This window comes from Ovis aries, chromosome 25 (genome assembly GCF_016772045.2).
Source record: "Ovis aries strain OAR_USU_Benz2616 breed Rambouillet chromosome 25, ARS-UI_Ramb_v3.0, whole genome shotgun sequence".
NCBI lineage: Eukaryota > Metazoa > Chordata > Mammalia > Artiodactyla > Bovidae > Ovis > Ovis aries.
The window spans coordinates 25,374,307-25,401,875 of record NC_056078.1 but is presented as its reverse complement, the minus strand read 5'-3'; the positions used below and the strand labels follow the sequence as shown (position 1 = coordinate 25,401,875).

Below are 27,569 nucleotides of genomic sequence, written 5' to 3'. Positions count from 1 at the left end.
TTAAGCTGAGCAGGAGAGCTGGCTCTCCCAGAAAGGTAGGTTTTCACTCTGGCTATGCTGCCTTCTGGTCAAGCTGGCTGCCCTGGTTGGCCAGAGCTGTCAGCCAGCCTAGGGGGACTCTATACGAAACCTTAGCCTTGGAAGCCGGGGTAGCCGAGGGCCCAGGTGTGAAGCCAAGTGACCTGGAATGTGGCCATACTCATCGTGGGCTACTTGACAGGGGCACCCCTAACTCAGTAATTCCACTTTTGGGAATCTATTGCCATGAAAGCTTTGGAGATGTGCATACGCATTTATGTTTAAGGATGTATATTACAGAAGGGAACCCATTAACTACACTGTAAAGAGACCCAGCAGTCCTAAAATCTGTATCATGGGAGACTCCTGATGTAAGAAAGGGCATGGTGTATGAGATTAAGGGAAAAGAGTAACAGGATACAAAGTGTTATGTTATTCAAAACATCACCAACCTGAAAAACGTTTATGTGCAGAGAAGTCTAAGGAGAAAAATGGAAAGGGCTTTCCCCAGCGTTAATGATGGGGAACCCTGGGTATGGGAAAGCAGACAGTTTAAAATTTTTTCTTCATCTATGTTCCAAATTTTTCACAATGGATATATGATGCTTTTGTCATACGAAAGAAAAACACTTAAAAAAAAAATCCACGTGGGAAAAACATTATCAAACAGACTGTGTCCTTAATCCCTCTGCCTCTAATAACTGCTGACATTGGTCTTAGCTCTGGGTAGAGATGCATTTTCTCTAAAGAAGAAGGCCAGGGTTTTCTGAGTTACTCTGCCCTGGTGCTTTCTTGCATGAAAGGGCTGAGAAAGAGTTGGGGCTTGGCTAGAGCTTGCAAGCAGATGACCCGGTGGACACTGGGACTGACCTATTGCCTGAGTGTGGTCTTGCCCAGAGGGGTGTCTGTTGGCTCCCCTGGGCCCCTCCTGGCAGTGGTCCAATCCACAGGCTTGAGGCAGGGGCCTCTTGCCCAACTGGGTGTGTAACTTGGTTGGAAATTGGCCTGGGAGTGGGAAATCCACACACACCAGCAAAGGCATGTCTGTTAGGGATGCTAGGCCATCAGATGCCCCCTTGCTACCTCCTTTAGGACACATCATCCCAACTTGAGTTTTCCTAAGCCCAGCGGGCAGGGGACATCAGCGTGGTCCCGGGAACTTTCCCTCCAAGCTCCTCTCTCCTGAGACTGGGAGAGGCAGGCCTGCTCATGGTTTCCCCCCGGGAGGCAGTGGCTGAAGTGGAACACATGGTCCCATTATGTGTTTTCAGAACCAGAGAGCAACCGGTGAGCGTGACGGGGATGGGCAGCTCCCTCAGGGATGGGGCCAGCCATGCTCCGCAACCTTGCCAATGTGTTTCTGCGCTTTCAGTGGGGGCCCAGAGTCCCATTGGTTACCCAGTTCCCAAACTTCCAGAGAACTCAGGGGATGAATCTTGAAGGAGAGGAGCTGGTGGAGCGCAGGAGGGGTACTTACCGGTGGCCCCATGGGCCCTGGCAGTCCTGGGTGCCCCAGAGGTCCACTTGGTCCGGGAGGGCCTGGTGGCCCTGGTGGGCCTTGGATGCCAGCCTGGCCCTGTTCACCCTGAGGTTGGTGGAAACAAGTGTCAGAGAGGGAGCCCTGGGCTGCGGAACCATCCCACCCCAGTGCCATGCACACGGTGAGGCCCCGCCGTGGGCTCTGGGGGAGGCGGCTGTGACGTGATGTGACGGTGCGGTGGTGATGCATGCAGAGGCCGGTGGCAGTGAGGAGGAGGCCAAGACACTAGGCCTCCAGAGGAGAGGCTTCCAGACAGATCTGCTGCGTGAGCTGTTGGTCCCCAGGGCACAGCCCTGCTGCAGTGGCAGAGGCGGAGGAGCGGGTGAGTGCCCCCCGGCCCAGCCGAAGTCCTGTCCCCAGGTCAGTCAGATGACCAGGGTCCAGCCGAGGTGGCCGGCGGCCTGGGCCTGCCTTGACCTCTCCCTGCATGTGGCGGGCCCGCCCCCTCCGCGCCCTGGCCTCCCAGCCTTCAAGTGAGAACAGCTGCTCCTTGTCTCTTGTCACGTTTTGCCGTCTGTGATTATCTGGCCCAGAGGATCAACTGAGTCCTTAGGTCAGAGGCCACAGAATTTTGTTTAGCTCACCAAACAATTGGGCAATAGATTTTATGTAAAAAATACATATATATACCTTGGTAGCTTCTGCTGAAAAAAATGGAGCCTGGGCCAGCTAGACCCACACTGCTCGGGGGCCGCCATCAGCTGGGCTCTCTGGGTCCCTCAGGCCCCACCCTTCCAAACCATTCTGTGTGCAGCCAGCTTTGTCATTTGCGTGATCTGTGCCTGACCTCAGAGGACAGTTGAGTTTGCAACCCTTTGTTTGGTTGAGTTTTGAAGGTGTAAAGTGCTTCGTGCCTTTCTGGAGTCACTATTATTATTCTTTTTCCTTATCCTGAAGCCTTTGTCACCCCACTCCATGCAGGTGCCCAGGGTGGACCCAGAGCCCAGGGAGGTAGGGGTGGGATCGTGTTCCCTTGGGAGGAGGAGAGAGCCTGGTCCACGTGACCCAGCTCTCGGGGCTGGGGGCCAGCCCGTGTCATCCTCAATCTACGCAGACCAGCGTCGTTAGGTTGCTTTCTCCACGACCTCTCTGGGGAGGTTCTGGGTTCAGCTCTTGCTGAGGGGTCCAGCCCTGCAGACAGACTCAAGTAGAACAGTCTGGCCGGTGTGAGTGCTCCAGGCCGGGATGCAGGAGATCCAGGTGGCCAGACTCCAGGCCAGCCCCCCCTTCTCAGTGTGATCTCAGTAATCCTTTCTAACACTGTACATAGAAAAGGGGCCTGATGATGCTTGCTGCAAACCCCATATCATAAGTAGGAGTGCACAACCTCAGAATGGGAACTCAGATTTTAGCAGCATCTGCTTGAACCGTCTCTCCAATGGGATATGCTAGGACAGAGGCCACCAGCAGTGCCACTCTTGGCCTGAGCTACATCCTGCCACACCCTCTAAGAATCCACTTAAGGGCTTGAGAGTCGATGGTGGAGAAGGCAGGTGCAGAGATGGGTCACAAGTCCTATTTTACAGAAGAGAAAACGGAGGCTCAGAGAAGTTGGGCACCCTGACCAAGGTCACATGGAGAATTTGGGGGGAACTGGAATCAAAACCCAGAACTCTAGACTTTTCTATTCATTCCAAATAAGCCCCCAGCAAAAACTGTTCACCATCCAAATTTCTGCACTTTGGCAATGACCTTCAACACCATCTGCTAAACACATCATTTTTTTCAACTAATGTTAAACCCAATGTTTAAGCATCTTACAGAGCCTGTGAAATCAATATTGGTTTATTGATTGGAAATGGACAAGCCTTTTTGTGTCCCACGGTGGCCAACAGAATAAAAACCTTATTCTCAAGGCCGAATCTGTAGCAGGAAAGACAGGGGTTCCCTAGTCTGTCTCTACTTTAGAAATCAGGTCAGGGCATCACAGAAAGCTCTGGTGTATCCTCCTCCTGTTCTTGAAAAGGGAGGCAGTAACATGCCTCAGCCCCTCTCAGTTTCTTCCTCTGTGAGGTGGCGATGAGGATGCCAGTTCCACTGCATGGTGGCCCGTGTGGGATTACATGGGATAATCTGTGTAGAATTCTTACAACAGAGCTCGGAGCCCAGCAAGGGCTCAATGCATCACAGTCAGTGCAACTAGGGCCAGGAGGTGGGTGATGGGGGCCGAGGCAGATGGCCACTCTGAGAGTAAGGACTCAGCTCTCCTGAAATGGGGTCTGACATGGGTAGGTGTGGCTGAGAGTGGGGTGGGCCTGGTGCTTCTCTGAGCTGCCAGTGAGCCCCCTGAATAACCAGGCGTTGGGTAAGCACTTGGAGCACATGGAGGCTCTCGAGGATTCGGCTGGTGTAATGGGATATGGAGGCTTGGGTAGCACACGTGTCACGGGTCCCTCTGTATTTTTAGCCATTAATTGGAGTGATTTTTCAGCCTTGTTCAATCAGATGCCTGAACATTCAGGCCCCTGGGCCCCTGAGTCAGCCCAGATGTTGGCTCCAGGCCCTGCTGTCAGGCTTTCAGAGAGCGTCTCAGAGCCCTGCCTCTTCCAGCACTCCTGAGACCTTGGGGGTCACCTCTGACCCCCAGTGTGAGCAAGGCTAGGGGTGCGAGGGCAGCCATGGAATTCCTGGCCTGGCATCAAGCTGCAATGCCTCTGCCTGGATCCCTGGGTCTGTGCTCTCTTGCTCTTTGTTCTTTGTGATCTGGTCCTATCCCAGCCTCCTTGGCTTAGTAAGGCAGGAAGAAGGAAGCAGTTGCCCACAATGATTACACCTGTTGGTTGTGGGCTACATTTCCTCTGCGAATTCCCTTGCTTCTCAAACTCAGGTTACAAGTGATTGGATGCTAAGCAATCTGCATTTCTAAATATAAAGGGTGTAGGTCCAACTGAGAGAGCCCTGGGTGTGGGGTCTGCAGACCCGACTGCCAGTTCCAGCTCTGCCTCTTGCTGTTTGTGCCACCTTGGGCACAGATTCAGCTCTCTGAGCCTCAGTGTAATTTCAGAGCTTAAACCCTGCCAGGAAGTATTCCCAGTGCTCTGCGTACACAAGAACCCTATACAGTAAGAACCACTATTGTTCTCATTTTATAGATGAGAAAACAGAGGCACAGAAAGGTTAAGTAACTTGCCCCAAATTGCATAACTAGTAAGAGCTGGAGAATGTGGGTGCTCTGCAGTTTACTGGCTGTGTGACCTCAGGTAACTTACTTAACGTCTCTGAGCCTGATTTGCTCATCTGTGAAACAAGGATGATCATGCCTAACTCATACAACCATTGTGAGAATGTAAACAAAAGCAGGCTGTAAAACGCATAGCCTGGTGACTGGCACACAGCGGCGGCTGTTTTGCTGGCTGCTGTGAGCAGTAACAGTGAGATAGTGGTTGAGGCTTCTGGGCCTGGGTGTTGTGCATCTATCTCCACGTGTACGGCATTTGCAGGTCCTTCTTTGTCTAGTTTAATGCAATGGGAGTGCAGTGAGATTCTGCTTTTGCCAACAGCCCTGGTGGCTCAGATGGTAAGGAATCTGCCTGTAATGCAGGAGACCCAGGTTTGACCCCTGGGTCAGGAAGATCCCCTGGAGAAGGGAATGGCCACCCACTCTAGTATTCTTGCCTGGGAAATCCCATGGGCAGAGGAGCCTGGTGGGCTATAGTCCATGAGGTCGCAAAGAGTCAGACATGACTGAGCAGCTTTCACTGTCGCAGCCTCAGCTGGTTCGTCAGGGCCCAGAGACTCGCCAGCCCCTGGGAAGCCCCGTGTGGCCTGGCCAAGGGAGGTGTCTACCTGGAAGGTCCGCCTTTTAATGACTGGGGGTGGAGCCAGCCGCACTGAATTGAGGAGAGGCAGCAGCTGAGGAGAAAGATGAGTTGGAAGGCCAGAGGGTAGAAGCCAAAGATCGCAGGTGTTCAGGAGGGTCGAAAGTCCACCAGGAAGGCAGGGTGGCCGAGAGGGAGGGAGGAGAGGAAGAGAGAAGAGAGATTAGCGGGCTTGAGGCACTGGAGGGAGGGCGTGGACGGGCCGCTCGAGGCTTGTGGGTGCAGCTCTGAGCTTGCCCTTGGAAGGCACCCCATCCCTGGGAGGAGGCAAGCCCTCGGGGTGTCGGCAGCAGCACTCCCCAGTGGGGAGGGGGCGCCCCGGCCAGGCCTGCCCTCCATGGCCAAGCCAGGCCGCAGAGCCCTCCTGACACACTGCCCAACGTTGCACTGCCAGGCCCTCGGGTCTCTGGTCGTGGACAGAGGCTGCCGGGCTAGGGGAACAGACTCTGAGGCTCTGACTTGGGAGCCGCAGGATCAGCCTAAATTGGTACTTGAAGCCAGGCTGGTGGGCGGCCACCCCTGGGTTCTTTTTTCGGCTGGGCGAGAAGGGCTGGTGTCAGCGAATCTGGGGAAGATGGTCAAGGGCAGAGGCGAGCCCGGCTCCCGGGGGCTGAGCGGGAGGAGGGTGTGACCAGTGGGAGCACCAGCTCAGAGCTACTGAGGCCTCAGCCGGGGGCTTGGAGCATCGAGGCTGGACAAAGGCGTCGCTGGCATGTTCAACCACTTTTTGGGGGGCTGAGGCGAGGAGAGGCAATCACGTTAGCTAACGCAATTTTCATTTCTGGAAATTCTGGCTGCTTCCAGTCTTTCTATCCAGGGGAGTTGAGCACCCCACAGCTTTAGGAAGAGGTTAGAACCCATGTGAAAACAGAGGGCATATAATCCACCTCTTATTTCTGAAAGCACTGTAGCTCACACAAGGTGGCTGGGAGGAGCATTAAGAAGCAAGGGCTGCTTGGGCTGAGGACGCACCCAGCCAGAAACCTGGGAGCCCAGTCATGGCCTTTCTGGGTCATTGCCACCTTCATGGGTAGCTGCTTCGTGAGGAGCCCCAGCCTTCCCACTGGGGCCTGGGGATGTGCAACGTTGGGCTCTGTGTCCATGGAGCCTCTCACCAGAGGGGCCCAGAGACCTTTCAGAACCTACAAACCTTCAGAGTAATTATCTGGTTGGAGCGCAGAGCTGCTAGAGAGCCACTTAGGTGCTCCTGGGGTGGGGTAAGGGGTAGGGGTTAGGGGAAGACAGGGCAACGGGGAGAGTGAGTGCCAGGCTCAGATACCAGCTCCCGCTCCCAGGGCACCCCAGACACCCACTGTCCACCCGGGCTCCCCCTCTTTCCCTGGGGATGCTGCAGGCTGGCACAGAGGCCCAGACCACCTGGATCATGTATCTCGTGGGCTGGGAGAACTGCGACCCACCTCAGGCCTGCAGACCCTTCAGAAAGGCAACAGCCCCCCTACCCGAGAAACACCCTGCTTTCCTACCCACTTCCAGATGAATGGAAGGCGCCAGCTGCCTTGCCCTGCCCATCAGCTGGATCCCCAACTCCACTCTTACCCAGCCTGACTTGTTACCCACCCTGGTGCAGTCATAACCCTGGGTTTCTCTGCAGCCTGTGGCCAAGTGCTGGAGCCTTCCATCCCTGCTGGCTCCCTCTTCCTGGGTTGGGCTCAAGGGCAGAATCCCTCCCTTCTCCCTGCCCCATGCTTAGAGCTAATGACACACTGTCAAAGCGGCTACAGTTGTGTTGTCTTTGCTGCTGGGGGATGCTGTCTTTTTTCGGGTAACATAACAATCCTGTGAGCCCATCGTTTCAAATAAACACAGCTGACCTTCTATTATTGTATCGGGATCAGGCTGGCCGGAACACCAGGGCCCCTGACTCCCTGGAGCACATGCCGCCGACAGGCTGGCTCTGCCTGCACTGCCGCCGGCCTGCCTGCGCCCCCTACTCAGCCTTGGCCTCACCCCTACCCCAGCCACTCACATTCAAGGCTGCACCCTGCCCCCGGCCTCTCTCTGGCCTGGGAACCAGAGGTCAGCACCTAGCAAGGCCCTCCCGGGGCCTTTTGGAGCCAGGTTGGTTGACTCCGAGTCTCTCTTGTCTTTCTCTCCACTCTCTCAAGTGCCCTGCCTGGCAGGGGTGGATGGCCAGGGTGGCCACACTGTGTGTATTGGGGGGCACAAGGCAGACCGCAACAGGGGGATGGACACCTAAAGATGCCTGTCATCCCTGTCCCCACTGCCTGGGACTGAGAGCGGCGAGGGCAATCCATAAAATGAGGGGTGTCCCAGCTCACTGGGGCTCTTGCACCTTCACTCCCCACTGCCCCTCCTCAGCCCCGTCCCCGAGAGTGGCTCTCAACGTTAGTGCACACATCTGAGGGCCCTCAACAGGACTACAGCAGGCTTTGGGCTCCGTATCCTGGTGTGCAGCAAGGGAATGGAGGAACTGGATCGGGGGTGGGGAAGAGCAGGACACTAGCCCTGAAAGCCCCACCCCACTTGGAGGGGCTGCCTTGACTCTTAGAGGCAAAACAAAGACTTCACTCTTGCACTGATAGTCAGCTTCCAACTATCTCCCAGCACGCAGGTCTGGGTCATCCGAAACAATGACTAACCCAAAAGTCCCTGTGATTTGGCCAGGGCAGGCAGACAACCGGGCAGCCGGCCAGACAGACAGACACACAGAAACGCCGGGTAGGGAGCCAGACCCAGACCCACACAAGTTGCACAGCCTTATGTTGAAGGCCACTTGCAGAGGAGCGCACAGCCAGGCACTTGGAGCTCCAGATACACGCATGCTGGCGGCTCCCAGGCCCAGCCAGCATGGGGGTAGATACACAGAGACACATAGCTCTGCACAAACACACACGCTGATCACCAGGCACAACCCTGGGGGCTGGCCATCGTCCTGCCCCCATCATGGTGCTGCTCTGTCTGCTGAGTGCAGAGGGTCTGTGTGCCCCCGGCCCCAAGCACTGTAGGGAAGAGGAGGCTAAGTTGGGGGCTGTGCCCCAGGGATGGATCAGTTTTTGGGGTTCACTTACCCGGTGTGGGTACTCGCCACACTGACCCTGGGGAAGAGAGGGAAGGAGAGGCGGTGTTAGACACTTGTTGGGAGGTGGACCCTGGGGGGCAACCTCAGGACCCGGGGACACACCACACACACGCACACACACCACCCGCCTCCAGGCTCTGTCTGATTCCCTCCCTCATGCCTGCTTGGCAGCGGGGAAGAAACCCCCAGGGCCTGCCTGCATGTGGCCCCACGGAGCCAAGGGCAGGACTCTGCCACCTTACATCATGGGCTGTAACAGTGGAGTCAGGGCTTGTGCTCCAGGCCTGGCTGGGAGTATCTTCCGGAAAGGTCCATCCTCTGCCTGGGCCCTAAACAGGAGTCCCTGGATGTGAATAGTGGACACCGAGGCAAGGGCCACGGAGCCCTCAGACATGCCTTCTTTGAGCTGAGGTGCCAGGTCCCTGCACCATTCATCTGGGGGCAAGCCCAGTAGAGCCCCCATCAGAAACTCAAGGAGACAGAGCACCTAGAAGGCTGGGAAGAGGGCCAAGCCAGGATTTTACAAAACAGACCCCCTGAAATCTTAGAGGCTCATGGGAGGTGGTCAGGAAATACTATGGGGGTGGCAGGTGGAGTGCGTAGAGAAAGAGGCTGAGAAGGGCCAGGATCCAGGCTGTCCTCTTCCCTCAAGAAAAGACCCCCACTCAGGGCAGCCTCCCTTCTCTCTCATATACTGAGTGCCACAGTGGATTCCCTGCTTCTGTTGATAAAAACTGAAGTTTGAAAATTACCCTTTCTACCTGTTAAAAGACTGCTTCTTGAGATGAAAGTTCTAGAAAACCCCCATCGGCTTACCTTTTCTCCCTTTTGTCCTTGAGGTCCCTACAAAGAGATGGAAATCAGAGAGTCAGAAACCGAGGCTCAGGACTCAGGGCCTGAAGCCTCTCTGTTGGAAAGCCCTGGGGTGAGATACCAACCGGCTGTCCCCAGGGACCCGCCAGACCCTGAGGGACAGAAACACCCACAGGTGAGTGGAACAAAGAAGACATGCAGAACCAGTCATGCAGGCCTGCATGGGATCGTGCAAGAAACTTTTGGAAGGCCTGAGTCCCGAAGGCCAGGCTTAGCCACCCATGTCTGGTCTTCCTGTGCCCGAGACAGTCCAGCTGTTGTGGCCCAGCATCTTCATCCAACGGCAGACATGACTAGGTGTGCCCTGCTCCCCGCACTTGACTATGATGAAGAGCAGGTATCATCTTTCATTTATCCCTGCACCTGCCAGCATCTTGTGGGCTGGCCACAGCGGAGGCTGCATGGACGTGCGGGACAGGGCTCTGCTACTGCCAGGCGCCCTGCACTCTCAGGCCATTTCCTCTCAGAACCGAAAGCACATTCTAACTCCTACCGTCCACAGCCTCAGCATTAAACCCACTGAGCCAGAAGGGCTTCTGGGGACACGGGACCTGGGGCAGTGTTCCAGACATCAGGAATTTTGGAGGAAATTTTGGCCAAAGAGATGAAGCAGGAATTTCTTCTCTGTGTTCTGGGTTCCTTAGAGGAACGTAAGGGCCTCAGAGCTCCCCTCCAGGGGTTCTGGTCAAAAGCTCGCAGGGCTGAGAAAGGAGTCTGGGTTCAGGGTGGACCCCAGTTCTCTGAAGGGGATGCAGCGTCCAGATGGCTCTCTCAGGGGCCTGACCTGAGGCCGGGGCTGAGGAGGCCTCACGCTTGGCTGGTGTGGAGTGGAGAGGGAGATGGAAGGCGCCCCTTGTTTTGAGGACCCCCTTGGGGGCAGGCTTTGGGACATGCTGAGCTCACGCCCACGCTGGCCCAAGAGGAAGGGGCTGGCGTCGCTCATTCTCCTAGATGAGGTGATGGAGACAAGGCCCTGTGGCTCAGTGAGCAGTGGCAGCACTGGGACCGTGAAGGTCCAGCTGCATCCACTCTGCTGCATGCTCTACACTGAGTTGGAACCCCAGGGGGCAGGGCTTCCAAACTTGGCAGGAGTTACAGGCAGTGCCTCAACCCCTGGGGCTCTGAGGTCCCTTCCAGCCACCATCCTGAGGGCCTGTGAGGGCCCGTCTGCCAGGCCAGTCTCTGTAGGGCTTGGAGACCTCAGGATCCCCATGGACAGATTCATCTGGGTGGATGAAAGGCCTCCTTTTGTCCCTGACTTGCTAACTGGGCCAATTACCAAACTGGGAGATTCCCAGGAGGTTGTGGGAAGGGACAAGTGGTCTTTGGGACAAACCATGTGTCATCCCAGCCCATGCGGTTGACCAAGTGTTTAGTATCAAGTTCAACAGACTATGATGCATCTGGCAGGGGACTGAACTGCAGGGGACTAGGCCACCTTCCCTGGGGACAGAGAGAGGAGTATGATGGGAGAGGGAGGTCCAGGGACCCAGCAAAATTACCCGAAGGTTTGGGACTGCAGAGACATGGAAGATTGAGCCTGGACATCCCAAACGGTGGCCCATGGGACAATCACAGTCCCCGGGGATATTCTGCTGAACCCACACACTTTTATTTCAATTAAATGCCAATACTGAAGAGCATGGAGAGTACAACAAAAATCTGAGTTTCGAGTTTAAGTATTTCAAGGTCCAGCAACACCTGGCACCAACGAGCTCTTGAGGCTGCCCCTTTAGGACAGGTTGGGGTCAGGGCAGTGTGCCTCTGGTGGTGTTTCCTCTGGGCCAGGCATTGTTTGAAATGCTTGATGTGAATTAACCCCTCCCACCTTACAACAGCCCTGTGAATGGTGGGACAAGACGTGAATTTGGAGTCCTGGTTCTCCTTTACACCACTGGGACCCTGATCCTGTCTACACCTTACATCAGGTTCTCGGGGCTACTGGGAGGTGGGTGGGGCAGAGGTGACCCCCTTTTGACAGGGGGGTTAAGCGGGGCAGGGCGGGGTAAGCCCCAGCCCTCAAGTTGGACGCCTGACAGATGGTAAACCATCCGGGAAGCGGGGAGAGTGGGAGACGGACAGCTGATAAGCAGGCCAAGATGATGACACTAGATGGCATGTGGAATTAATAGCTTGGGGTCCCTGTGCCAAGCCAGACAGGAGCCTAATGGCTCTGTGGCCTGTTGGATTTTGATGGATGACCATGAGGCAGATGGGGGAATCTATCACACCGATGTGGGTTCATGGTGGAAGGGATGGCCTCCCCTCCCCCCTGCCCCCCATCCCCACTCAAATTTGTTCTGACTCCAGAACAGATGGGTAAGATTCATGGGTAGTTAACTGGGGTGGGGCAGAGGGAGGGCAGGAGGAGGAGCCCCTTAAAAGGGTCCTTTTCTTTCTAAACAAAGGGCCCTGGCAGCGAAAGGAGGCGTGGTGGAGGGTAAGACCCTACCATGTGGGTCTCAATCCCATTCTGTTACTTACAAGCTGCGTAGTCTTGAGCACTATACTCAACCACCCTGAGCCTCTATCTCCCCTTCTACAGAGTGGAGGACGATGAGCTGTTATTATGAGGATTAGTGCCCAGCTGATGACCATCACTATTACTTCTGGGGTTGCATGGACTGTGTTAAGGCTCTGCAGAAGGTGGGAAGGAGCAGGAGGAAGGTGGGGACAGTGGTGTGTTTCCCCAGGTCTGCTGTCTGCCTGGCTGGGGCAGGAGCGCCTGGAGCCCTGGGAAGCCTGGAGCAGGGAACACTAGAATGTCAGGCTCAGGGCTTCCCTGGTGGATCAGCGGTAAAGAATCTGCCTGCCCACGCAGGAGACACGGGTTTGATCCCTGATCCTGGAGGATCTCACGTGCTGTGGAGCAACTAAGCCCATGCGCTACAACTATTAAGCCTGTGCTCTAGAGCCCAAGAGCTGGAACTACTGAGCTCACACGCAGCAAGTGCAGAAGCCCGTGAGCCCTAGAGCCCACACTGGGCAACAAGAGAAGCCACTGCATGGAGAAGCCTGCACCCTGCAACTAGAGAGTAGTCCCAGCTCGCCACAACTAGAGAAAAGCCTGCTCAGCAACCAAGACTCAGCACAGCCAAAAATAAACAAATAAAATTATTTTTTAAAAAAAGAAAATCAGGCTCAGGACGTAGAGCTGGATGGACACGCCTCGCTCCCAGTGTGAGTGCTGAGCATGAGCGATGGTTTGGGGACACTAGCTGCCAGTTCTGTGACACTCTCTGGACCTCTCTTTCCTCATTCCTCAGGTGGAGAAGCCCCCTGCCCCCCTCTCCTCCTTGTGCCGAGTAAGTGGGATGCGTGAAACCCAGCTGGGGAGTGACCCTGGGGCAGACACTCCCTCGGCTGGGTAGGGTTTGTTAGCCTAGGAGGGCCAGTCTGACCCCCCTCACTCCCCACCCTTGAGAGAAGGCTTAGGGTTAGGGTGAGCTGGTCTTACCATCTCCCCCTTTGGTCCTGGCCGGCCCTGGAAGGAGAAGAGCAAGTGAGCTGTTTGCAACCAGGAGCCCCTTCCCGGCAGCTGCCCTTCTCATGAACATCTGTGTCTGCGGCCATGTCAAGAGGGTTGAAATGAACAGAGAGGTGCTCTGGACGGGCAGCAGCCTCCCCATGGACTTGGGCATATGTGGGGGCTCAACCAGGATGGGAGACCCCAAGGAGAACACAGGAGGCACCCTGAGGTGGTGGGGTAGGGGTTCGGGGGGCGAGGGTGTGAGCTAGAGCCCGGGCTCCTTTCAGAATAGCAGGTTGAGCTCTCCAGCCCTCTTCTCTCCCCACCTCACTCCTTTCCAGCTCCTTCAGGAGGCCTGGAATCAGCAAATTCTAGGATGGCTGTTGCTCCAGATGCTGAGGGCACAGTTTGGCCGTGGACTTGTACCCATGCGGGTTGGGGCAACTCATTCTAATGGCCCCTCCTCCCCTTCTCATTGGCAATGACTGTACACCCCAAGGACATTCATTTATATCTAAAGCACCTTCTAAGGAGTCAGGGTCTCGAGAAGGACTAAAAGACCCCAGGTTAGTGATCTGGACTAAGCGAGGGGGAGGAGCCCACAGAGTGAAAGGGGCCACTCACCGGTTTGCCGTCGAGCCCAATGGGACCCTGAAAGATAAACAGGCCAGATGTGAAGACTGAGCATCACAGGCGTTCTGGCAGACAGGCAGCCTGGGGGTGGCTAAGGACACAGGCTCTGGACTCTAACAAGGTAGGGTTCATGTCTCTGCTTCACCGCTGGCTGTTATGAAACAGGTAAGCCTTGGCTTCCCATTCTAAAATGGGAATAAAATAATCTCCCACATGGGGTTTTTGTGAGGAGTGAATGAAATGCCACCTGCCCCATGCCTGGCACCTGACAGGCGGCAGTCACCTTGGTACCAAAATCCTTCTCACCCCAGAGGAGAGTGGATGGTGTGTTCCTGGATAGCAGGGCCAGCCAGTCCCGAGGCCTGCAGGAAAGGCCTGCCTCCTATCCTGCTCTCAGAGTCTGTCTTAGGCCTTAGGAGGGGCTCCCCAGACATTCAGATGGCCAGCCGACGGCCCCACACCCCAAGCGGACTAACCCTCAAAGCCAGGTTGGAGGTGGCTTCCCCGAGAGGCATCATCTTCCCCAGAGTCCACGGGCCAGCCAGGCTTCATGGCTGTGACCTTGCAGCCTGTCTGGCCTGCCACGCCTCTAGTTCCATGTTGATGTCCCTGTCCTTTTCTGCACTGTGAGTCGAGCACCAGGCTACTCTCCTTGGTGGCGTTCTATGAAAGCCAGCGGGAAGAGGTCCTTGCTGACGGGGGTTTAGAAGCGCACAGGCAGCTTGAGGGCCAGCCCTGCCTGAAGTTCATCACCCAGCCAGGACCAGCGGTCTCCGCAGACACAACTCACCAGTCCTCTCCACTTACCGGAAATCCTGGAAAACCTCGGGTGCCCGGCTGACCCTGAAAAGAGTGGGAGAAGAGTGAGGATGCGTGAGGAGGTGAGGAAGCCAAACCTTAGTCCCTGGTTCACCTGGGCTCCCAGAGGGTCCACGGTTTCCCTCCCATTCTGCTGTGATTGTCCCTGGGAGATGCAGCCTGGGAGGCAGGATCGGGAAAGATGGGCATGGACCATCATAAGAGATCTCCTCCAGGAACTGGGGGTGGGAAAGGGGAACGCAGGTGTTCAGCCCTTCGGGTCTTTCTGGGAAGTAGCTCTCTGAGCTCCTCTTTGCCCGCCTGGATGCTCTGAACCCCTACGTGGGAACAGGGTGGACAGCAAGGATGCTGGGGACTCAGCATACAGCACACTGAACTCCTTGACTGTGATTGTCCAAGTCCTCTTCATTCACACAGTTAGTGCTCATGGCCACCTATCTAAGGATGGTTTGGATATCAGAACTGACCTTCGGAATATGTTTTCAGGCCAGAACAGGTCAGATTACCCACTGTCCAGTGTCCCTTCACCCTGGCTAGTGGGGTTCTCCTGGCTGGACAATGTCTGGATACCCCCCATCTTTGTGGGGTGCAGAGCTATCACGCCCATTTTCCCCAGGGTACAAAGTACACAGATTGGTATTCAGGTTGGAAATTTGAGGCAGGTTCATTGGCCACAGTCCAGTGGCTTATGATCCAGATTCAGGACAAAGGAGAAGAATGGAGGTGAGAAGAAGGCTGAGGCTGTGCAGATCCAGTGCTGGGGTGGGGTGACCAGGAGGTCCAAGGTGATAAGAGTTGAGAAGCCTGGATCCCATCACTCCCCATCCGAAGAACTAGCCAGGGTTCTCTTTTGCTCACACATCTTTCAAGGTCAGCCTCAATCTTATCCCAGTGCACCACTTTAGCTCTTTTCATGCCTCACCTTCCCACCTACTCTCTGCCTGCACACCCTGGCTGACCTGCCTGTCCCTGGACACACCACATCCCTCACATGTCTAGCTCTAAGCTTGGAGTCTCCCCTGGGCTGAGATGGCCTCAGTCTCTTCCCAAGTCTGGGGTTTGAGTCAGGCAGACTGAGTTCTAATCCTGTCTCCTCCACCACCGAGGGCTGTGTGACTTGGAGCAAGCCACTTATCTTCCCCATGCCTCAGTTTCCTCATCTATAGAATGGGACTAGCTATATAAACTCACAGGGTCATTCAATTATATCTTCAGAGCCTATTGAGATGGTAGCTGCCATCATCACGGTAACCTGAGCTGAAATTTGTTAAACTGAACTGAACCTAAGGGCACCAGAACTCAGTAAGGTTGCTTTTGGCTTTTGATCTGATACGTCTCAGGGTCGATGGAGGCTTGTCCTTGCCAAGCAGTAGATTCAAATCAGACCGCATATCTAGAGGAGGATTTCTCTGGGTCCATCTGCTGTAAACATGAAACCTCTCTGGGCTACTTGGGTCCTCCTTGAAGGTGTGGACTTGAGTGTCCAGAGGCCTCTGCTCAGGGGACAAGGCTAGGTGGGACTGGGTCCCTGTGGGTAGAATCCATGCACTGGTCAGGCGGGTAGCACACTGGAGCATGCTCCGGGCCTGGGATGGGCTTGTGGAAAGCATCCAAAAGGGCAAGAGGGTGGAGATACCACTCATGTAGCAGAAGGGCCCAGGCTTCTCTCCTCTCAAATATAAGTGATGCTAAGAATAGCACAAAGGAGAAAACCCGGAAACCTCCCAGTGTAAACTTTCAGTTACGCTGAACTCTGAGAGGCCCGAAGAAAAGGTCAGGAGGAAAGGATTCCAAGAAACATCTTCAGTCCCGCTCCGGGTAATATTTACATGGTAGGGATAATCACATGGTTTGCTAATTACAGAGCAGTCCCTGGTAGCAGGGTGCGTCTCTCCAACCCAGAGCCAAGTCTGGGGCTAACCAAGGCTTTTTCAGGAGATCTTGGGAAGGATGTTGTCATTGACCAGCTGGAAACCGGGACTCCACTTCCTTGAGAGGGTGGGTATTGGCGAGGCACGTGGAGAGGCTTGAAGCTGGACTTGAATTTCTATCTCTTCACATCTGTGCCGAAGGTGGACATCTCTTCCAATGGTTATTGACTGGCTATATTTATTCGGGAACTGCCTGTGTGCATTCTTTACCGGTAACTCCTACCGTATTATCTTCTTCCTACTGATTTGAGTAAAGCTCTTTGACAAGAATAATAACTGGGAGTCATATGTGTTGCAAATATTCTTTCCAATTTGGCATTTGTCTTTTTTATGGTATACTTTCTGCCATATGGAAACTCTGCGTCTATGTCAACAAATGTATCAATATTTTCCTATGGCTTCTGGGTTTAAGGTCACGTTTTGAAAGACCTTCCTCAGTTCAGAAATATAAATGTTTGCTCATGTTTGTCCTCTGATTTTATGGCTGCATATTTTATATCTAAGTATTTTGTTCCTTTGAAATTTATTCTGATTTCTAAGCTGTTTGTAGTTGTCTCAGCATCATTTCCTGAACAATCTATCTTCTTTTTCTATTGGGATGTGAAGTCTTTATCATGGACCAAATTTCAAGATGCATTTAGCTTTATTTCTGTTCTGTTTGTTGTTTTAATTGCTCTATTTCTACAAACGTTTTACTATCGAGTAGAAGAACTATACCTCTCCTTCCTATGCCCCTTTCTCTATTTTTCAAAAAGTTTCTGAAATTCTTACAAGATTTTTTTCCAAATGAAATTGAATATTATTTCATTGAACTCCTAACCAACCCCCAAATCTACTGGTATTAGAATCATGTTAAAATTATGGATGATAGATTTACTTGTAGATTAATTTGCTGATTAATATTATGTCCTTCTATACAAGAACAAGGGCTTCCCTGGTGGATCAGATAGTAAAGAATCTGCCTGCAGAGCTGGAGACCTGGGATCGATCCCTGGGTCAGGAAGATCCCCTGGAGAAGGAAACGGCAACCCGCTCTAGTATTCTTGCCTGGGAAATCCTATGGACAGAGGAGCCTTGCAGGCTACAGTCCATGGGGTTGCAAAACAGCTGGACATGACTTAGGGACTAAACAACACCAATATAAGAACAAGGGAAATAAGCTTTACGTTGCTTTCTAAAATCGCTTCCCTTAGTTCAAGGCCAGGGAAGAGAGGGAGCCAGGTGGATCCCTGTGTCTGCTCCTACCTTCCTTTCTCCTGCCTGTGTGTGTAGGGTAAAGCAACATAGACGAACCAAAGTTTCTGGTTGGAGAGAAACTTCCCTCCTGGCTGACCTCTCAAAGAGGGCCAGTCACGGATCTGTCCACAGCCTGCCTCATTCCACCTCCCCCACCCCAAGTCAGTGCTGACCATCTTTTCAGCAGGACTCTGTGCTAGTAAACACTTACTTACTCACGCTGGGGAGAGTAGGGAAGAGAGCCCTGCTTTGTGCAGCATTTGCCAATTTCTGGAAATCTGTGATTCTGTAAATACTCTCATTACAGCCCATTTTAAGCGTTCCAGCCAGCCCCGCACCTGCAGCCTCTTCTAAACATGCTCAGTGCTGGAGCCAGAAGGATCAGAGGAGCTCTGTAAACTGCAAGTCTGGTCATGTCCCCCCTTAGCAGAACATAACCCAAAGGATAAAGTCCCAACTCCTGGACATCATGTCCTTCACAATTGGGTCCTCGCTCACCTTGACAACCTCCTTCTCACCATCCTTGCTCTTGCTTTGTTCTAGAAGAAACTTTCCTGGGACTTCCCTGGTGGTCCAGTGGTTAAGAAACCACCTTACAATGCAGGGGACTTGGTTTCAGTCCTTTGTTGGGGTACCAAGATTCCATATGCCACGGAGCAACTAAGCCTACGTGTTACAACTACTGAGCCCAGGTGCCCCAGTTAGTCTGTGTGCTGCAACGGAAGACTCTTTGTGGCGCAACTAAGACTCAACACAGCCAAGTAAACAAATAATTTTTTTAGAAAGGACTCTGCCCATTTCTCCAGTAGTTTACAGGAATTGCACCTGCCTTGGAAGTTCTGCTCCTTCTTGATCACAGTTTAGTTACCTCTTCCTCCTGGAAGTCCTCCCTGCCTGCCTGCACCCCAGGTCAGGTGCCTCTCTCCGTGTCCCTAATTGTTCCCAGCCAAGCACTGACCATCTGGACTATAATCACTATAGGGTGGTTTCTCTCTGCAAAAGGGTAAGTGGGATGCAGTCAGGTTTTCATCGTCTACACAGGGTCTAGGATGCAGTCGGTGCCTGACAAATATTAATGGAATGAATAAATGAAGACACATCCAGCAGAGGTATCAAGCTGGCTGTAGGGTGTCTCCTTGTGACTGAGGGCTGGAACTTTAGACAGCTCTTTCTTGCCTCTGAAGAAAAGCTAGGGGCTCTGGGAAGGAACAAGCTTCCTTTGAGATGGTGGGCTTTCTTAGCCTGGCTGATGACCTTTCCAGTGCCTGCAGGGCCAGCCAGCGTTTCGGGGTCCCAGCCTCCAGCTCAGCTTAATGGGGCCCATTGTTCTGGCATCTTGAACCATCCTTCACCAAAGTACGTGGAGGTCCCCCCTTTGCAAAGACCATTTCTAAAGTTCCAAGAGAGGAGGCAGGTGGCCCCTAGAGCAGCAAGGCTGGTTCTCATTAGCAGCGTGTATTCAAGGCCCTTCCTGGCTGAGTGGAAAGCCATATGTTCCCCATCATCACCGGTCACAGAGGGCTTGCCCACTTGACCTCCGCCCCTTGACTGCATTGGTCCCTTGGTCTTCTGGGGTCCCCTACCTTCACTAGCTCCAGGGGGCTTGCTGGGAGGAGCTGCAGGCGCTGCCCTGGTGTCTACTGAGGACTCCGTGGGGGTGGGACCAGCCAGCTCTGTGATGGTCACACACACAGGCCAAAGTCAGAGGGCCCTGGGCTTGGTCAAGCCTTCTGGTGCCATAAAGCCTCTCTTAACACCAACCAAGCTCTCACAGGGAGAGCTTTTTCCTCAAGGTAAATGTCCTTTTTAAACAGTTGAACTTAAAACATGAAAGAGGATGTTGGGGAAACAACGTTGGCATTGGAATGAGGCTGACTGGGCCCAAACCAAGCTCCAGCACTGAGGAGCCAGGTGACCACAGGCCAACTCTGCACCTTTCTTTTCCTCTCTGGGAAATGGGCTGGCAGGGCCTGCCTCGCAGCTTTCCTGGGAGCTGAAGACCAGCACATACATGATCTTTCAGTTTAGGACCCAGCATGTCTCCAGGTGTCCACGAGAGGGATGCAGTCACTATTACCGGAAATAGAAAGTACTTCTTACCGCTGGAACCAAGTCCAGTGTGGTGGTTATATTTATGCACGCTGAGCCAGAAGCAGGGTGGAAGGTTGGGGGTGGGCGGTGCTGGGTAAAGCAGACCCCGCCCTCTGCCCGTATTCTCTGGATGTGGGGTGTTTTCAACCACCTCTACGTAGCCTGCTGAAAGCTGCAGCTAAGAGGGTGTGAGAGGACCAGCCTGATCCACACAAATGGAGCATTGTGTCAGACAGGGAGGCAGGCAGAGATGGTGGCCAAGGAGTACGGCCCGTATTCTGTGTTACTCCCCTGTCCTCCTAACAGGCCCACCCCAGGCTTGGTCCTTGCCTTTGGAACCTAGGGCACTGTCTTTCTCTGACTTTCCCCTCTCCTGCCTTGCCCTCCAGCTGCATACCACCTTTGTCAGGAATACCCAATACACGAGGGGGCTTAGTCCATTGTGGCAGCAGCCCGTGAGCCCAGAAACACAGGTGATGGGAACTCTGTGGCCGGGTGGTCTGCTACAGCAGCAGAGGTCAGAGGGCAGGCTCTGAGCACACAGCCCGGCTGAGTGTCATAGCCTAGCAAGGCCCCACTCACGTGTATGACCTTCGGCAAGTCACTCAACTTCTCTGGGCCTCGATTTTCTCGTCTGTAAAATGGGTGTGCTCATAGTACCTCCCTGTGAGGTTCTCGTAAGGGTTAAGAGAGCTTCTATGTGTAACGGTCTCAGGATACTGCCATAGAGTAAGCGCAAAGTGTCAGTCTTCAGCACTATTGTGTGATCTGAGCCTTGGAAACCTTGCTGAAGCCTGTCTGTGCAGCCCAGGACCCTCAATCCCTGCCTCCAGCCCAGGCCCCCGACCGGCCAGCCCTGCCAGCCCCACTCTGTCCTTTGGTTTCCCCTGCTAAAATTCCTGGGCTCTGCCCCTCTGCTCCCAGCTCTCACCACAGCCCCTCCCTGACTGTCCAAGAGTCCCCTCCCCTGGACAGAGCTTAGCAATTTGCTCTCTGACCCCTCTCCTTAGTCTGTGGGTAGAAGACTCCTGCTTGCCATTGAACACAGGGGGATAAGTTAGAGGGCTTCATCCACCCACTGGGTGAGGCTCTGGGAGTCTGAGGCTAGGCCTCCACATCCCTTCCCCCTCTCATGCATGGTCAGTCAGCAAAAGAGCCCAGGAGAGCATGGAGACGGCAGCCCGTTGCTATGGGCGGAGCCCTGGGGCCAGGGGTCCTGGGTTCTAATCCTTCTCTATCTGCGGGACCCCAGCCAAGCCTCTTCCTCTCCCTGTGCCTCAGTTTCCCCTTCTGAGAGGTCCCTTCTGCTCTGACAATTGGAGATTTGATTGAAGCCCCGTGGGTCAGACACTCTTTGAGAAAAACAGTCAGTCCTCCTTCCCACAGTCACGGTATCTTCCCACAGCATCACCCGAGCCCCCCTTTTGATCCCTAAGGAACTGTACTGGAGGAGAAGTGTCTCTCGATTTTCCCAAGCCCCCGGCCACTCGGCAGAGGGTACTGGGACCCAGACCAAGCACAAAACAGAGCCTCTGTGGGCGAGTGGTGGGCAGGCTTTGCCAAGACCAGGAGTGGGAGCTTGGGTCAGGGAACCAGGCCTCTGGGGTAGCTGCTCCCTGGGCATCTGGAAACAAGGCTTTCCTCTGGAAAGCTGGAGCACCGGGCCTCCCCACCCCAAGAAGAGCCAGCACTTCCTCCCTCTGCCTGTAAACGGCAGGGCCGCCTCACAACTGCTGTCATTTCGTGGCTAAAGGATCGGCTCTCAGGAACCTTCCCAAGAGGGTGTAACTTAAGCGGATTTAGGCTACTTTCTTTGACATCGACAGCAGCACTGAGGCCTGGCCAGGCTGACTGCATCCCATGCGGTAGGCATCACACCCAGAGGCACAGCCAGGACTTGCGTACCCCCCTCCCCACCCAGCCCTTCTCATTAACTCACCCATCCATCCATCCCAAAGAAGGGCAAAAACCACTTACAGGGGGGCCACGGGGACCAATGATGGACATGCCGGCATCTCCTGGGGCGCCCTGTGTGGGAGAGAAAAAGGGAGGAGGGGAAGAGGGAGGGAAGGGGAGGGGAGGAGAGGGGAGGGGAGGGGAGGGGAGGGGAGGGGAGGGGAGGGGAGGGGAGGGGAGGGGAGGGGAGGGGGGAAGAACAAAAAGGAGAAGCTGGCAGGTGGGGAAGGCAGAGAGGGCGAGGGGGGACCCCAAGACCCAGAGACCGCAGGACAAGGAGGCAGAGGAGGTGGAGGAAGATGAGGGACTCACAGGAGAGGAGATGAAAAGAGGATGCATGGAACATTCCAGAAGGATCAAGAAGGGCAGTGGGGAAGCAGGAGGAATGGAGAGAAGAGATATGAGTGACAGCACATGATTGGGGACCAGAGAAAGAGGGCGGTGGGCCCCCAGGCCAGGAAGTGGGGAGAAGAGGATGCCGTGCGGTGATGGGGAAGAGGGAGGAGCAGGGGGTGGGGGGAGAGAGGCAAGGAGGGAGACTCAGCTCAGCCATGGCTGCTCAGGCCCTAGAGGCATCCCCACAGGGCCCTGCTCAGGATGCTCCCCAGCCTGCTGCAGCCCCAGCCAAACTTCACACCCCCTGAGCCTTCTTCCCCAGTCCCCAGTGCCCACGCAGCTGCACACCCTGTAACTGCCAGACAGCAGCCCGCCCCCGGATGGAGCTGCTGTAAACAGAGGTGGGGACAAGACACACACTTGCTGTGTGGGCCCAGCAGGCCTGAGCCTGGAGGTTAGAGCTGCCTTGGCCTCCTAGTCCTGGTGTGGAGTGACACAGAGGGGTTAAGCCTGCAGCAGAGTTTTCAGCCCAGAGAGGATGGTGGATGCTGGGCTGGAGGCTCAAAGTGCCATGCGGTCCAGCTGCCTAGATAAGCTTGTGTGTGTGTGTGTGTGTGTGTGTGTGTGTGTGTGTGTGCGTGTGCGTGTGCGTGTGTGTGCTGGAGCTTGGGGAAGTGTGACAGAAGGAGGATGAAGGGTGTATGAACACAGGTGGGGATGAGAGGTGATGTTCTGGCAGAAGAATCCTGATGGTGCCCGGCTGGAGGATGGCAGGATGCTACTTCCCTCCAGGAGTCCAGGAAATGCCCAGGCCTCACCTGCAGGTCTTGCTCTGCCTCACAGAACCTCTCTGAGCCCACATATCTCCTCTGTGAACAGGATGCTGAGAGAAGCTCTGCTGCCCTTACAGGGCAAGGGATGGAAATACATTTGTAAAATGTCATGCCTCACCCGCAGGTGAAGAGTGAATTCAAATTAAGTAGCTGTTTATTCCATTGCAATTATGTAATAATTTTTATACAAGGCAACATAGTGTGATGGGTAGGAGCCAAAATGCTTGGGTTTGAAGCCCAGCTCTGCTCCGTGCAGGCTGACCTTGGGCTACTTAACTTCTCTCTGCCTCAGTTCCCTTACCTGTAATGCAGAGATAATAGCACCTGTCTCATAGGGTAGATGTGACAACTTCATGAGATAATGGTGTAAAATGCTTAAAAGAATGCCGGGTCTCCGAAGGGGCTAACAAGTGTCTGCTATTATTCTTATACTGTGATCATGTCCCCTGTCTTTCCCCTGGGTGGTTTAACCGCCCGTGAGGGTGAGACCCGGTCTTCGTTATACTTGGAAGACAGCATAGCACAGTGGTTAGGGACCTGAGTTCAACCTGGAGTCAGGCACCCTGGGAATCCTTTCCAGCTCTATCATTTAAAAAAGTTTTTTATTTTTATTTTTAAATTGTTCGGCCATGCCATGAGGCATGTGGGATCTTAGTTCCCAGACTAGGGATTGAACCTGTGCCCCGTGCAGTGGAAGCACCGAGTCTTAACTGCCGGGGAAGTCCCCAGCTCTGTCACTTTCTGCTGTGTGACGTCGGGTATGTGACCCTGCCTCTCTGTGCTTCAGTTCCCTCTCATGTAAATGGGACTACCAAGCCTCCCTGGAAGGGCCACACCACTGTTACCTGGGACGTTACTGTTACAGAGTAAACCGCTTAAAACAGCGCCTGACAGTTTGCGCTTAATATATGGTTGTTGCTGTCGTCACTGTTGTCATTGTCATTTCGGAGATGGGGAGACTTGCAGAAATACACACTGCGGTGTCCAAGCGAGGAAGTGTGGCGCTGGGGCCAGGAGTCTGTTTCCAGCCCTCTGGTCATCTCTAATCCTGTGGGACCTCGGGCAAGCTCCACACCCACTCTGGGCCTCATCTCGAGAGCCAGCTGGTTAGCTACACTGCTCTATAATCCCTCAGAGCCCACCCAGTTCCAGGAGAGGACTGTTTCTTTGGCGTCTAGCTTCCTGGGAGACTCCGCTCTAACACCCCGGGAGTCTGTCTGGGCGTTTGCCGGGGGACTCTCTCAGGGGGCAGCACAAAGAGAGTGTCTCGGTTTGAGGGGGCAGTGGTGGGCTGCAGATGGGGGTAGGACCAGCCACATACAACGGCAGCTGGTGCTGTCCTCACCTCTGGGAAGGGTGACTGTCTAAGGCCAAAATCAGTGCCAGGAGGCCATGTGCAGCCCCCACGGGCAGCAGAGACCCCTCAGCCAGGGAAGTGGGACCTCAGTCAGGGAAGTGGGACCTCCGCCCACCACTGCTGCCTGATGGGGTGGAGGCTGTTAGGAGACCCGGCCGTGAGAGGCTGTGAGGGCAGAGCAGGCTGGGCTGGCAGCCTCCACTGGGGCCTGTGCACCAGGAGGGCTGGAATGGGGGGCTTCCAAAAGCACCCCCCATGACTCCAGGGGGTGGAGGCACTGGTGCAGAGGGGAAAGTGTGGACTCACCTTCTCTCCTGGTTGGCCCTTTCCTCCCTGGGGCGATCACATGCAACATGGGGTGCAGGGAAGAGAGAGGGGGGACGGAGAGAAAAAAGAAAGGATGAGAGAGAGACACACGCGCAAGAATTCGTGTTAATGGCATGATGACCAAACACAAGAAATCACCGTGAAATAAGAAACAAAACCAAACACAGATGCTGACACTCAGCAGGTCCCGAGTCTGACAAGCATAGCTCGTGGACAGCTGTTGTCTCAGCCCAAAGGCTGGCCCCAGCCAGATAACTAGGAAGGAAATAGTGGCAGGGACCTTAAGAAGCCCTCTTGACATCTGCGTGCATGGTGTGTGTGTGTGTGTGTATGTGACAGACAGAGAGAGACAGAAAGAAGGAGAGCCCACCCAGGCCAGAAACGTGTCTGAGGAGCTGTGGCCCCAGCAGCCTGGGTCTTTTGAGGAGGGAGTGGGCATGGGAGAGACTTTCAAGGACTGTGAGGTGAGGTGCAGTCCAGTCCTTTTGAAGGTCTAGCCAAACACCAAGCACGAAACTGCCAAGGTAGACACAACAGGAGTCGTTAGGGGTGCCCAGGCAAGATGCGATGAGGAACACAGACAGAAGCACACACATCTGGGAGGACGCGTCCGGGATGCAGAAGGAAGTGGGTCATGGCCAAGGACCCCTGGACCCACGGTGACCAATCCACCCTCATTCACAGCAGCCAAGAGCACCATCTCTGGTGAATCATGAGAACATCTCAGGCATTTCACACCCATCGTCCACCCCAGTATTCTCAGGTGGCCCGTGCCAGGACACCTACGGGGCAGCCAAATGGGCCCGTTGTCACGTTTGAAACAGCACAAGCAGCATAAAAGCGCCAAGGTGGTTTGAAAATAGCTTTGTGTAGAAGGAAATGGGGAGACCTCATGTCGCTCTTTCTCCTGCCCCCCCTGCCCCCTGTGGTCAGAACAAGGCTTGGATGGACACTTCCTGGGGAGATACATCCATAGGGCCCAAGAAGGAGGGCATGAGGGGGCAGGCCTGGAGGGGCTGCTTTGCACTCTGCAGGCTTCCCGGCAGGCTGGCGGCTGCACACAGGGTAGAGACTCCTGAAGCTTACCTGTCAGGAGCAAGGACTTGGGTGTCTTGGGTACCAGACCCAACTCCACCCCAATCCTGGGTAAACTGAGTCTCAACGTGCTCATAGACAAATGGGATCTCAGAGGGCTGTGGTGGAGAATGAACCTGGCCCAGGCTTTCCCAAAGTGAGCCCCTGAGAAAGGCTGGCTGAATGTCACCCCCCTACTCTACACAGGACACGCTGACAGCTTGGGGGACTCAGGGTTTGGGCTTAGAGAGCTGAAGCCTAGAGAAAGGGTGAGGCAGGGATGCCACAGTGCTGTGTTCTGGGAAGCGGAGGGAGAACCGCCCAACGGGGTGGCCCAGGGCTGCCAGTCTCCCTGTCTTGACAATTCTTGGGTGGCCCAAGGGAGCTCAAAGCTCTGTGACAGGGAACCCTTGTCCCGAACCTCTGAAATGTCCCAGAACCTAGGCTTAGAACTATGGCTTCACCCTAAGGATCAGACTCTCCTTAGAGCTGTGGTTCCCATGGAGGGGATTTGGGAGGTGGGAGGCAGGATTCCATTATTAGGGTTAGGAGCACAGATCTAGAGTCAGGCTGCCTGGATTAAAATAAGCCACTTCCTGGACCTGTGACCTTGGGACAGACACTTGAACATCTGAGCCTCAGTTTTCTCATCTGAACGATGGGGGTGGACATCATGCCTGCCTCATGTAGTTCTTGGGAGGACCGAATGAGCTGATGCTTGGAAGGCCCTGAGCACAAAAGACAGTACTTTCAAGTGTTAGCTATGATCAGCCGTGCACAACCCAGGCCTAAGGCCAGCCCAGGGCAAGAGGTGATGTAAACAAGGCAAAGCATGTGAGTGACATGGAGAGATGGCATGGGGTTGGTCAGGGGGCACTGGAAACCAGGGTGGAGGTTAAGGCTGGCAGCTGGTGGGGAATCAGAGGTCAGACGGGGAGAGGAGCTCGGGCCATGTCCTAGACTTGGGAGGCCGGGGAGGCTGGTGTGTGGTCATCATTGCCTTAGGCGGCCACCAGGTGCTGCCTTTCCAAGCACCAGGAAAAACCCCGGTGCTGGGCCCTCAAAGCCTAGTGCTAACCTTCCCATATGTGACACAAGCTCCCTATCGTGTCTTCTGTTTCACCATCTTATTTTTTCAGCAGGAAACGAAGGTTTTAACCCCCACCTTCCTGGTGAGGATTGGAGGCACTGCCTGGAAGGAAGCCCTGTCTTCATCATTAGCCTCTGTCTAGGGACGATGCCTCCAGACGCTGGCTACACTGTAGTCTCTGAAGGGCACTTTCCATTTGCGTTTCCTGCCATCTTTCACTGCTCTTGCTGGAGGATGGTTGCAGGAACAGCTATAAATCTGAGGGTGAGCTGCCTGTCTCGGGGCGGTGGGGGTGGTTAGGGCATAGAGTGGATGGGAGTCCTTGGTAGTGATTGACAAAGAGCCTTTATTCGTGCCATTTTTGGATTTTTCCTTTGCCGCGGCAGTTCTCTGGAGAGTTAAAGCCATTTTGCAAGATCTGAAGGGTTGGAATAAACAATTCCCTTCTTCCTCGAGTGTCCTTTCTGCAGCAGCCTTGGGTGGGGAGAAGCGAGAGGTCCAACTGCCTGCTAGGGGGTGGGGTGGTCTGCAGGCCAGGCCAGCACAGGGAAGCAAGCAATGGCTGCCCGAGCGGGCAGAGATGCTCCAACTCACCACACGTCCAGGCATCCCAATGGCACCTTTGTCCCCCTGATGAAGAAGGCAGAAACAATTAGAAGTGGCTGGAGCCGGGCCAGCAGGTGAGGGGCCCCATGGCTAGCTACACACCCAAGATCTGGCTTGCCTGGGCGGTTGGAATGCTTTCCAGGCATCGTGGGTGAACTTGCCCCTTGAGCCCCACAGACTGGTCGCATCCTTGTCACACTCAGCTTCAAGGTAGGGAGAGTGAACGGCAGCTCCCATCTGACAGAAGGGTGCATCCCTACCCTTGCTCTGTTTCTGCCAGAGCTGGGGAACAGCACCCATGGTCCCCAGCTCCTCCCCAAGCCCTGTGTCTGCAAAGACTACTAATAGAGTCCTGCCCCTCCTCGCCACCAACCCGGCACCATCACTGTGCCATGTGTCTTCAGCCGCATCACGAGTTTCAACTGCTCAGACGGAACTGCTTTGTTTTGCAGCCAGGGGTTATATCTCCTCATTCTGGAAATCTGCTTATTAAGTTTTATT

At 54.6% G+C, this 27,569-nt stretch overlaps 1 protein-coding gene across 1 annotated transcript in view; it reads right to left on the bottom strand.

Annotated features, from left to right (window-relative positions):
* COL13A1 (collagen type XIII alpha 1 chain) overlaps positions 1-27,569 on the bottom strand; it is an 89,878-nt gene that overhangs the window by 53,299 nt on the left and 9,010 nt on the right. Inside the window, exons 3-12 of the mRNA XM_060406855.1 lie at positions 27,057-27,092; positions 24,278-24,304; positions 21,467-21,517; positions 14,220-14,255; positions 13,404-13,430; positions 12,768-12,794; positions 9,254-9,280; positions 8,427-8,453; positions 5,345-5,410; positions 1,496-1,603 (exon numbers count right to left, since the gene is read on the bottom strand). Coding sequence (XP_060262838.1) covers positions 1,496-1,603; positions 5,345-5,410; positions 8,427-8,453; positions 9,254-9,280; positions 12,768-12,794; positions 13,404-13,430; positions 14,220-14,255; positions 21,467-21,504 — 356 coding nt within the window. The 5' untranslated portion in view covers positions 21,505-21,517; positions 24,278-24,304; positions 27,057-27,092. The remainder of the gene's footprint in view (positions 1-1,495; positions 1,604-5,344; positions 5,411-8,426; positions 8,454-9,253; positions 9,281-12,767; positions 12,795-13,403; positions 13,431-14,219; positions 14,256-21,466; positions 21,518-24,277; positions 24,305-27,056; positions 27,093-27,569) is intronic.